Raw genomic sequence first — 13269 nt, forward strand, 5'->3', positions numbered from 1 at the left:
GAATTAATATTTACAAATACAGGAATATTGACCGGGAATAACAATCTTAAGGAATTTAATATTTATTTCTGTACTTGTGTTATTCTTATTATTCTGCAAACTAAAACCTTTGTGGTTTGTGTACTCCCGTTTTGGAGAGTTAAGCCTTCGTGGCGTTTTGTTGGATATTAAAATCTACGTGATTTTTACTCCAGTTTGAAAACGTGTATTAAACGTTTGTTTGTGTCATTCTTTTCTGTAAAAGATGATGACTGAAAACGAAAACCAAGCTGTTCCGATGGCGACTGCCAACGCAACGACAAGCCGAACACCGGCGTTGGCACCGGCAGAAAAACCCGGAAAATTTTCCGGGATTGATTTCAAACGCTGGCAGCAGAAGATGTTCTTCTACTTAACTACGTTATGTCTACAGAAGTTCATCAAGGAAGATGTTCCTGATCTGCCGGATAAAACTCCAGATAATGAACGCTTTCTCGTGATTGAAGCGTGGAAGCATTCTGATTTTTTATGCAAGAATTATATTCTTAGCGGACTGGATGATAATCTGTATAATGTATACAGTAGCATGGAGACATCCAAAGAATTGTGGAATGCGCTTGAAAAGAAATATAAGACTGAAGATGCCGGGATGAAGAAATTCGTTGCCGCAAAATTTTTGGACTACAAAATGATAGATAGCAAGTCTGTTATTACTCAAGTCCAGGAATTGCAAGTGATTATTCATGATCTACTTGCTGAAGGTCTTGTAATCAACGAAGCATTCCAAGTAGCAGCAATGATTGAGAAGTTGCCTTCATTGTGGAAGGACTTCAAAAATTATTTGAAACACAAACGAAAGGAAATGTCCCTTGAAGATCTCATTGTTCGGTTGAGAATCGAAGAGGACAATAAAGCTGCTGAAAGGAGAGGCCGTGGAAATTCAACAATAATGGGAGCAAATATTGTTGAAGCTAACAAAAAGAGGAAGAAGGCTTCTGGTCCGAAATACAACCCAAGCAAGAAGCGGTTCAGTGGAAACTGCTACAACTGTGGGAAAACCGGACACAAATCTACGGAGTGTCGTGCTCCGAAGAAAGACAAGAAAAGGGGTCAAGCAAACATGGTAGTAAACCATGATGATGTTGATAACTTGTGTGCCATGCTCTCTGAATGTAACTTGGTGGGAAATCCTAAACTGTGGTGGTTTGATTCAGGAGCCACTCGCCATGTTTGTGCAGTTAGAGAGGCTTTTGCTACCTATGCTCTTGCTGAACCCGGAGAGACAGTTTATATGGGAAATGCTTCAACAGCAAAAGTTGAAGGATATGGGAAGGTATTTCTAAAAATGACTTCTGGCAAGGTCATGACTTTGAACAATGTCCTTCATGTTCCCGAAATGAGAAAGAATTTAGTCTCTACTGGACTTCTTGTTAAGTACGGTTTTAAGTGCGTTTTTGTATCCAACAAGGTTGTAATTAGTAAGAATGGAATATTTGTGGGAAAAGGTTACCTCACCGAGGGCCTTTTCAATCTAAATGTAATGGTTGTTGAAAATAATAATAATATTTCAGCTTCTTCTTACTTACTTGAGTCAAATGATTTATGGCATGTACGTTTGGGTCATGTCAATTATAAAACCTTGCGGAAAATGATTAACTTGGAAGTACTGCCCAAGTTTGAATGCGAAAAATTAAAATGTCAAATATGTGTGGAATCTAAGTATGTTAAACATCCTTATAAGTCAGTTGAAAGGAATTCAAATCCTTTAGACTTAATTCACACAGATATTTGTGACATGAAGTCAATACCATCTCGCGGTGAAAAGAAGTATTTCATAACTTTTATTGACGATGGTACTCGATATTGCTATGTTTACTTACTGAATAGTAAAGATGAAGCAATAGACGCATTCAGGCAATACAAAAATGAAGTTGAAACGCAACTTAACAAGAAAGTAAAAATGATAAGAAGTGATAGGGGTGGTGAATATGAATCTCCTTTTGAAGAAATATGTTTAGAATATGGAATTATTCATCAAACAACAGCCCCTTACACGCCCCAATCTAATGGGATTGCGGAAAGAAAGAATCGCACATTAAAGGAGATGATGAATGCGTTGTTGATAAGTTCTGGTTTGCCACAGAACTTGTGGGGGAAGCCATTCTTACGGCTAATCGAATATTAAATCGAGTGCCCCATAGCAAAACACAATCCATTCCTTATGAACAATGGAAAGGAAGGAAGCCCAACTTGAATTATTTTAAAGTGTGGGGGTGTTTGGCAAAAGTGCAAGTTCCTAAACCCAAAAGGGTAAAGATAGGACCGAAAATCGTTGATTGTGTTTTCATAGGATATGCGACAAATAGTAAAGCATATCGATTTCTGGTTCATAAATCAGAAAATCCCGACATTCATAATAATACGGTTATAGAATCAGATAATGCTGAGTTTTTTGAAAATATATATCCGTATAAAAAGGAATGTGAGTCGTTTGGTGAAGGATCTAAACAACCTCGGGAAGAAACAAAAGAAAGTACATGTAATCAGGAGAATCCAAGACGTAGTAAACGTCAAAGAACGTCTACTTCATTTGGACCAGATTTTGTGACTTTCTTATTGGAGAATGAGCCTCAAACATTTAAAGAAGCTATGACTTCTTCGGAATCATTGTTTTGGAAAGAGGCAGTCAATAGTGAAATAGAATCCATATTGAACAACCATACATGGGAATTGGTTGATCTTCCTCCTGGAAATAAACCTTTGGGTTCTAAATGGATTTTTAAGAGAAAAATCAAAGATGATGGCACTATTGATAAATTCAAGGCAAGGCTCGTAGTCAAAGGGTATAGACAACGAGAAGGTCTAGACTACTTTGATACATACTCTCCAGTTACAAGAATTACGTCCATACGGATGTTAGTAGGATTAGCTGCAGTGTATGGTCTTGAAATTCATCAAATGGATGTTAAGACGACCTTCTTAAATGGAGAGTTGGAGGAAGAAATTTACATGGAACAACCTGAAGGGTTTGTGGTTCCAGGTAAAGAAAAGAAGGTATGTAGACTTGTTAAGTCTCTTTACGGACTAAAACAAGCACCCAAACAATGGCATACGAAATTTGACCAAACAATGTTGTCAAATAGTTTTAAGATAAATGAATGTGATAAATGCGTGTACATTAAAAATGTTCCAAATCACATAGTCATTGTTTGCCTATATGTGGATGATATGTTGATAATGAGTAATGACATTGCCAACATAAATGCTACTAAGCGTATGCTCAATAGCAAGTTTGATATGAAAGACTTGGGAGTTGCTGATTTAATTCTGGGAATTAAGATCAATAAGACTCCTCAAGGTCTGGCATTGTCACAATCTCATTATATTAAGACAGTACTTGAAAAATTCAAGCACTTGGGCTTTAAAGTTGCAAAGACCCCAATTGACGTGAATCTTGCATTAGCAAAGAACAAAGGCCAAAGCATATCACAATTGGATTATGCTCGTGTATTGGGATGCTTAATGTATATCATGAATTGTACACGACCAGACATAGCTTGTGCTATAAGTAAACTGAGTCGATATACGAGCAATCCAGGCCAATCTCATTGGATGGCAATGAAACGAGTTTTGGGATATTTAGAACATACCCAGAACTTTGAATTGCACTACAGTAATTTCCCTGCGGTGATTGAGGGATACCGTGATGCAAATTGGATCACCGGTTCAACTGATTCTAAGTCCACGAATGGATATGTATTCACTATTGGTGGAGGAGCGGTATCTTGGAAGTCGTCCAAACAAACATGTATTGCCCGCTCTACAATGGAGGCTGAATTCATAGCCTTAGATAAAGCCGGTGAAGAAGCTGAATGGCTCCGGAATTTCTTGGAAGACATTCCATTTTGGCCCAAACCGTTGGCACCAATATGCATACATTGTGATAGTCAAGCGGCAATTGGAAGGGCTGGGAGCGTCATGTATAACGGTAAATCTCGTCATATACGACGAAGATATAAAACCGTTAGGCAATTACTCTCTAGAGGAATTATCACAATTGACTATGTAAAGTCAAGTGATAATGTGTCGGATCCACTTACAAAAGGCCTAACTAGAGAGGTAGTTGAGAAATCATCAAGGGGAATGGGGCTATGGCCGAGAACAAGTCATTGTGGCGGTAACTCTACTTAGAAGACTGGAGATCCCAAGATCTAGGTTCAAAGAGATCAAACAAAGTCATTAATGACGGTTCAACATTGTCAAATAAAATTTTAGTCCATTCTCGTGATGAGACAATGTTCAGTACCAAGGATAAAGCATTAAGGCTTTTTAATGATTTCTAAATTTGATACGGGGTATATCAAATAGTGTATCTACAGGATGACACGTTTAGGAATCACCTATTTAAGTGTGAAGTGTGAGCCGCTTCAAGGAGAACTTTGTAAGGCCAGTTTTCTACGCACTTATGAAACCAGGCGGTGTTCATGGCTGAAATGAACACAACAATGAGAACCAAAGACGGTTAAGGGTTGATTGTGTGACTTATGGTTGTCTAGGTATACACCAAAGATCGACGGTTCAAAGATATCAAATCTACCGATTGACCGAGTATATCCGACATAAGTTTACTACGGAAAGTTCAAAGGGAAACCTACTTATCCAGATGCAATTAATCCTTGCTTGTAAATCACACAGTTTTTCATGCATACTTCCGTGATATAGCCATTCCCCATTCATGTGGGGGATTGTTGAGGTTTTATTTTAAGATGTAATATTCTTAAAATGAGGGTGAATGGGAAATGGAGGGAAAATGAAATTTTGAGTAAAATTTTAAGTTTTCCCCTCTTAACAATGAGACATTGTCCCATATTGGAAGTGGAAGACATTTTTGGTGGGTATATATATAATTGCTCTTCTTGTAGCTCTTAAAGAGTTAAGAAGAAAGCAAGCCTCGCGCCGTCGTCGTCGTCGCTCGCTCGGCTCGAATTTATTATTATTGTTTCATTACGTTAACTTATATTTTGCAGAATTAATATTTACAAATACAGGAATATTGACCGGGAATAACAAATGTTGTGTTCCACGTCCACTCAATCATGAAAAGAAAATTACCTTGTGACATGTTTTGGAAATCACCTACCAAACTAATTAGTACTCTCTCCGTTTATTTTTATTCGATACGTTTTGACTTTTCACGCTCCTTAAAAAATAATAAATGAAGTGTATAATTTACCATGATACCCATATTAATTGATACATATTTTATTGGATTTTAGAAAAGGATTTGAAATGAATAATAAATACTGTGGATATAACAGAAAAATATTTTTGTCTTCTCTTGATATGCGTAAAGTGATAGGTAAAAATAAAAATTTATTTTTAGTATACATGCGAAGTAAAAGAGAACGGAAAGAGTATTTAGGACAACCCATGAGAAAAATCGCATTTCTTTTTCAGATTAATGATTATCTTTCCCACTTTTCAAAGTTTCAAATAAAAAGAGCTAATTCGATCTTTGCAACACCCAATTTCATTCAAAGGTTAAATTCTCTCCACTTATCGTATATGGATTCCTTATAAGTTAATTCGACCTACAACAATATAATTTAATTTTACAGTAATTGGAGGCGGCAAATTCAACCATTTAGTTACCAATCCAGTTTAGACGAGTTAAGTTATGACATGTTTGTTAACTTAATTTAATAGGTTGAACACGATATGACCCATTAAATTATGGGGATCAAACCAGTTTAATCCAATAGTTCAAAATGCAACCCAATTTCAAACATAGAAAACAAAATATTTAGAGATTAAGAATTTTGTAACTTTAGAAGAACTTAAGCTAATAACTTAAAGAAAAACACATTAGTTTTCACTTTTTTTAACAAAAAGGAAAAAAAGGGGAGGGATGTCTCTCTTTGGCCAATTGGGTTATGGGTCAATGTTTTAACCCATCTTAATCCAATTTATTTTAACCCAATTAAATTTTAGACGGGTTATTTACCACATGTCTTGATATGATAATCTAAAAAATAAAGTAATAATATACTACAGTCGATTAAATTAATTAACAATATAAAAATTCTTTATATTACATATAACTTAAATTCATATTTTAAATTTATTCAAGAAGAATATCAAATCCACACTAAGATCCCATCATTATATGCTTCCTACATATATGGTACATTAAGACACGGAGCTAGTATTTGAATAATACTTTTAAGTTATTGGTTTCTAAATTAATGATTTGTATATATTTATTAAATTTGTTAATATAAATATAAGGTTTGAACAAAAGTTTTTGAGTTCAGCCGAATCCGCAAACAGCACTTTAGCTATGCCCCGGGTACATTTTGGCTTTCAACCATGTGCTGCATCTTCCTTTCCCCTGCTCTCCTCACCCCCTCTCGTTTTTAGCACATTATATACACTGTTATTCTTACATTTGAATTTCAAGACCCAAACAGAAAATGGAGTTTCTATTTCTCTCACTGTTATTGCTATTTTCAGTAGAAACAAAAGCGGAGGAACATTATTATTATCTGAATAACACAAGCAGCAACTCCATAGATACTACTAGAAATCTCTTAGGAAGAAGTAGTGGTTGTAATATTTTCAGAGGCAAATGGGTTTATGATTCTTCATATCCTCTCTATGATTTCTCAACCTGTCCTTTCATTGAAAATGAATTCAACTGCCAGAAGTACAAAAGACCTGATAATTTGTACCTTAAATACAGATGGCAACCTTTCTCCTGCAATCTGCCAAGGTAAGAGATACTGATTCTTTTTGACTCATTCTGTTAATAGTACTGTTATTTTTTGTTGTTTTCTACTAATTTGAATTGTTTAAAAATGTTTATTGCAGGTTTAATGGGTTGGTTTTCTTGGAGAAATATAGGGGGAAAAATATAATGTTTGTGGGTGACTCATTGAGTTTGAATATGTGGCAGTCATTAGCTTGCATGATTCATTCATGGGTGCCAAAGGCCAGAATTGCAGTCATTAGGAAAGAAGGACTTTCTGAAATTGCATTTCTGGTTAGTTCTGCCCATGCATTTCTGAGTATTTTACTATGATAAAAGAATTTTTTATGAGTTTACTGCTATAGTAAATAAAGTTAAATTAAAACTTCATTCAAATGTTGTTCTTGTGGTTCAACTATTATTTTTTTAATATTTGGCAAAAATGTTGGAGTAGTTTTATTTATGACATGCTTGTCTTGTCCTTGTCCCTATGTAGGCCTTTGGGAAGGTAAAGTTCTAAATGACAGTGAAATTTTCCCTAGAAGAAAGAAAAGAAAAGAATAATTTTTACTACATGCTTGTATTCCTGTTATGCTTGTTTCTTTTCTCAATTTTAGTAAAGCCTTAGTGATATTTTTAGAAAGCATAAAACTTTGAGTAGACAAATTTTAAATTACATAGTCGTTTGGATAAATGTACGTTCATTTACATTTTTTTCCTAAAAAAATATTTGCCCAAGTAACAAATCTTCTCCTTCTTTCGTTTTCTCTTCTTCATCTTTGGGTTTGGGAGAGGGAAGTTGTTAAAGTGGCGAAACAGTAAGGTCGTATGTCTCATAAGGGAATATAAACAAATAAAATCATTAATTCAATATAAAACATTATCCAAAGCTCTAAAAAAGAGCTCTATTCACTATCAAATAAAAAACATAGAGGAACATATATAATTATTAAGAACTTTGAGGGAGAAGTGATGATCAAACTTAGGCATGCACAAATTTAAAATGTGTATCTTCTACTACATAGGATGCTAATATGAATAATAATAGTGCATGCTTTACATGGAAAATATGTTCTTTCCGAGTGTATTTTATTTTATTAAATCACCAAGTGGTTGTATTTGTGAACTTTTGGTTTTTATAAAATTGGGATTTTAAGCATAGAAATTAAATTGCGAGTTGTAATATGCTTTTAGGTATACTCGTGAAGTATTTTATTTTTTAACTTTTGGGAGGTGATGAGTCATAATTATTATTATGGAAATTAAACAAAGGTCAGCTTGTTTCAAGTTTCACTTTAAATTTGTTGTTTGGCATAATAAAGACAAAGTGGCGGCCTCTCCATATTTTATTGCCTTCTCTTTTTCACACACAGAGGTGAGAAGGTTAAATAAAAAGCAGCAAGTCACCGAAACATTTATGAGAATTGAAGTTTTATGTCGGAATTTAAACTCTACGCCTGTTTTTCATTTAATCTTTAATTTGTCAAACATTTCTACAACTGGATTTCAGAAAGTGTAAGAAAAAGAACACACGGCAATCATGAATATATTTGAACACAACTTTATTCCGAAATTAACCTATAGATTTATCATCATTTACGCCGGTGATCACGTCGAAATTAAGATTGCATCTCTGACGCAAAATAATAGTGACTATTTAAATTGTCTAACTAGTCATTACATGATTGGCTCGCTAAAGGGACAGATATAATATTACCTGTTGACATTAGATTGTCAATTAGATCTATAATAAGTGTTTGTACATAAATCTTGTTTAAAAATTTTGAAATAATATTGGAGATTATATTATTCAGATTTCAGAGTAGGCTTTGTGGGCAAAAGGAGACCGCAACTACTTCTTAGTAGTTGGGGGTAGAAACTAGACTGCTTAATTAAAAAAAGGAACTAAGTAGACATAGATAATGGAAGTTCGGTAGTCCATTAATTACGTATTACATAGTGTTCTCTAATGTCTAAAGTGTATGGCCAACAAATACTTGGACCACCTCCTCTCTTTACTTTTGCAAAGTACTTAATTGGTTTGCTTTTTCAGAAGAAATAACTCTCCTTTTTTAAATTAAAAAAAAACATCACACTTCCTTATGCCAGATTAACTTTTTCCGTGATATTTACAAGTGCATTGAAATAGGTTTACCAACTTTTTGGCAAGTTTTAATTTGAGAGAAAATATTGTATTTTGGGGATTTGACACAGGACTATGGAGTTAGATTGCTACTGTACAGATCGCCTTACTTGGTGGATATGGTGAAAGAAAATGTTGGAACTGTTCTGAAACTGGACTCTATCCGAGGTGGCAACGCTTGGAGAGGAATGGACGTCTTGATTTTCAACAGCTGGCATTGGTGGACCCATACCAAAACTTCTCAGCCGTAAGATCCTTTTCTTATTCAGGTTCATGTGAATTTATTTTTAATTGAACAGTCGAATTACTAGAAGGTAAACCTGGTAAGTGGGTCGGGTCGACTCACATCCCCGCAATTTAACTCCCATTATATTGACCCATTTAGCAGTTCGGCCCCTTTCATACATGGACCAGTCCATCTCTCTTAAATAAAGTATCTGGGCTGGTTCTGCAATCCTAACTCACCAATTGGATCCAGCCCGAGACCAGTATCACCTGTTGGCCCAATTGGCTAAGCCACCAATTTGAATTAGATGTCACGAGATCGAATTTTAATAACTAGCTTCTTTATCATTATTGTTACATTATAATCTTTTCTAAACCGAAACTCAAAGTCAAGCAAATATTTTTGCAGGTGGGATTACATGCAAGAAGGGAACAAACAATTCAAAGATATGAACCGTTTGTTAGCTTATTACAAAGGGATGTACACATGGGCAAGATGGGTCGACCGAAATGTTGACCCAACTAAAACCAAAGTTTTCTTCCAAGGAGTTTCCCCTACTCATTACGAGTAAGTAATTTCTTTAAATAATTTTCTTGAGGCATTTTCGTCCGGTCACTTCCCAAAATACTGTTTACAAAGCATCCCGTGTTTACGCAGGATCCGGGAAAAGGCCGCACCCCAAGGGGATGTGATATAAGTAGCCTACCCTGATGCAAGCATCAGTGGCTGATTTAATTACTCGAATCCGTGACCTATAGGTCACATGGAGACAACTTGACAGTTGCTTCAAGACTCCCCTTCAACTTCCCAAAATACTATAATATGATTCAGAGTTATTGATCCAATAATTACATTAATTTCTTTTTAATATCTAATTATTGTTGTAAAACCAGGGGAAAGGATTGGAATGAACCAACAAAATCATGCAAAGGAGAAACACAACCATTCTTTGGTTTAAGGTACCCAGCAGGGACACCAGCACCAGTGCTTGTAATGAACAAAGTCCTAAGCAGAATTAAGAAGCCAGTTTATTTATTGGACATTACAACACTCTCTCAATATAGGAAAGATGGACATCCAACTTTTTACAGTGATCACAATACCTTAGATTGCAGCCATTGGTGTCTTCCTGGATTGCCTGATACTTGGAACCTTTTGCTTTACACATCTCTTGTTGGCTGAAACACAAAAAAAAAATAAAAAATAAAAAAATAAAAAATAAAAAAATAAAAAAATAGCAAATGATCTTTTTATCTAGAAGCCAAGATTCATTTTTCAATTGTAAGGAGTGATTTGTGTTTAGGAATTTGCTTGACTTGATTTCTCAAGTTGGTAGCTACAAAATAAGAATGGTGATTGTTCAGTGTAGCATAGAAACAGGATTCTTAGGCATGAGAGGATGCCCAAATTAGTTGAATGAGGCATATTGCCCTTGGATTTGTTCTTTATGTAGATTCAACAGACGTTGCATTATTATTTTGTATGATAATTTAATGCAAAAATTATGAATTGGTTTCATCGGTTAGTAGTTAAAAGATTGCAATTTAAAATCACGATTACAGTTTCGAATTCAGAATTTTTCTAAGCAATGTTCCAGTTAATAGCCTATTTGGCCAAGTTTCTCCATTTTTCAATAATAATAATAAATATTTTTGACTAGAAGAAGAATCAGTTTTAGAGGAGCTTCTCTCCCAACGCATTTAATTAAAAAATACTTTTGACCAAAATACACTTAAAAGCAGTTTTTAAAAGTTTGGCCAAACATTAATTGCTACTCAGAAGTGATTTTCAAATAAATTAGCCAAACACAAACTGCTTCTCACCAAAAGTACTTTTGAAAAAAATACTTTTGAGAAAAAATACTTCTCAAAATAAGTTGATTTTGCAGTTTGGCTAAACAGGCTATAAGTCCTGTATTAAAATTGGTGAGCTTTGTAATAGAAAATTTTTCCATAGTTAATGATGATGTTTCCCGTTTTTTACTTACTAGTCTCAGGATATGCGCAAAGCGCGTGTACCCCAAAACAACGAATAATTTTTTAAAACGTGGCACGTAAATATTTGTAAAAAGTATATTTCAGTTATAAAATAAAGGTTAAGCTCTAGAAATTAAAAAAAAATAATAATTAATGATGACTCAAGTTTGAATAAAATTTGTTTTCTACTGTATACGGTCGAAGTCGAGCTTGACTACAAATTGGTGGATTAGGCTTGGAACGTGGCGACCAAGAACTGAAGATCGACCTCGAGTCCCGTCGAGCTAGAACCCGAGGTCGGAAAATCTGCCTTCGAGAAACATTAAATCTGGTGTCGATCTTAGCCTCGAACACGCTTGGGGATAACTAACAGAAGACCGAAATATCCGTGACCGGTCGGATATTACGGCGAGAATCTCGGCACATATCAGCAAAGAACTGACAATCAGTAAATCAAGAGATTTTTACCTTTTATAGAGATGTACCTAGAGTATGACTCATCTACTATCTAAAGGGGGTTTGCTAATTCATTTAAGACATGGTAACACGCATCACAAAGCAATATATTATTATTTCTAGTTCTCATTATCTTGTCATTCTGTTCCGGCATCGATAAAAGCATTTTTGACTCGAGGGTGACTAATCTTCAAGGCTAAGATTGTTCAACTTGTGTGGTTTGCATTTACTTTTTCATCGTTTATTTAAATATTAATTTGATTTCTCATTTTTTATCAAGTTAGATCACGTATCCTTAAAATATCGTACAAATTCAATTGTTATCCGATTTTGAGGGTAAACAATTTGGCACCCACCATGGGGCTAAGGATAATAGTGGTTATTATATACAAATCTCCATAACACACACTACTTTATACTTGCTCTTTGAAGTGTCTTTGATTCCAGGCTAAAATATAAAATGTCGAACTCTCAATCAACACCCCTGCATGTTGACAACGAGTCCGGTCATCAAGGTGAAAATAACAACATGGCGCCCGAAAATGAGGTACCACTTGCTGATCCCATTGGAATTCCGATCGCAGACCTGATTGACGTTAATTCACATGTGGCTATCGATGCAAACTTGCCTACCGACCCCGAAAATAGCGTTCGTGGTGGAGCCCGATCGGCAACTCGAAACGCACAAAATATTGAAGGAGACGGGATTAGTCTACGGGTGATCTTCGAAATGCTGCAGGCTCAACAGGCGGCGATAGCTCAATTACAGAATCAAAGCCGTGCACCGAGCAGGGTTGAGCTCGATCCTCCCTAGGAAATCACCCGAAGGAATGAACCGGTCATAGAAAGGTCAAATGAACATGAATCGGGGGCTAACCCCGAGATTATAAAGATGCTCGAGGAGATGACAAAGCGGTTAGAATCAGGGGAGAAGAAAATCAAAACTAACGATAAAAAATGGAGACCTACAACTCCAGGGTAGACCAAATCCCAGGAGCACCTCCTATATTGAAAGGACTGGATTCCAGGAAGTTATTACAAAAACCTTTTCCTCCGAGTGCGACTCCGAAGCCGATCCCCAAAAAATTCCGTATGCCAGAAATACCTAAGTATATACCGACCCGAACGAGCATGTGACCTCTTATACATGTGCCATCAAAGGGAACGACTTGGAGGGCGACAAGATCGAGTCTGTTCTGCTAGAAAAAAAATTGGGAGACCCTGTCAAAGGGAGCTATGATATGGTATCACAACTTACCTCCTAATTCCATTGACTCATTTACTATACATGCAGACTCTTTTGTAAAAGCATATACTGGTGCCATCAAGGTCGAGACTAGAAAATCAGACCTTTTTAAAGTCAAACAAAGGGATAACGAGATACTCAGGGAATTCGTGTCCCGATTTCAAATGAAACGAATGGATCTGCCGTCGGTCGCTGATGATTGGGTTGTTCAAACTTTCACTCAGGGACTCAATATTCGAAGCTCGGTGGCTTCACAACAGCTGAAGCAGAACCTGATAGAATACCCGGCTGTTACATGGGCCGATGTGCATAACCGGTATCGGTCGAAAATTAGAGTCGAAGATGATCAACTCGGGGCCCCTTCGTGGTCTGTCTATCCCGTCAGAACCCTCAATAGAGTCAAGAGAGACATCGATCGTGAACCGAGGCCAAACAGGGTTCGGTACCAGCCATATAAAAGAGATCGGAGAAGCAGTGGGTCCAGGCGGAACTCCA

The 13269-nt window shown here is 36.0% G+C and overlaps 1 protein-coding gene across 1 annotated transcript; it reads left to right on the forward strand.

Annotated features, from left to right (window-relative positions):
* Positions 1-6287: 6287 nt before the first annotated feature.
* On the forward strand, positions 6288-10614 carry LOC107811314 (protein trichome birefringence-like 39). Its single transcript, XM_016636214.2, has 5 exons — positions 6288-6751; positions 6850-7021; positions 8942-9117; positions 9505-9663; positions 9990-10614. The coding sequence occupies exons 1-5, from the start codon at positions 6453-6455 to the stop codon at positions 10276-10278; spliced, it is 1095 nt and encodes a 364-aa protein (XP_016491700.1). The 5' UTR covers positions 6288-6452; the 3' UTR covers positions 10279-10614.
* The last annotated feature ends 2655 nt before the right edge of the window (positions 10615-13269 follow it).

Source organism: Nicotiana tabacum, chromosome 2, assembly GCF_000715075.1.
Source record: "Nicotiana tabacum cultivar K326 chromosome 2, ASM71507v2, whole genome shotgun sequence".
NCBI classification, from domain to species: domain Eukaryota; kingdom Viridiplantae; phylum Streptophyta; class Magnoliopsida; order Solanales; family Solanaceae; genus Nicotiana; species Nicotiana tabacum.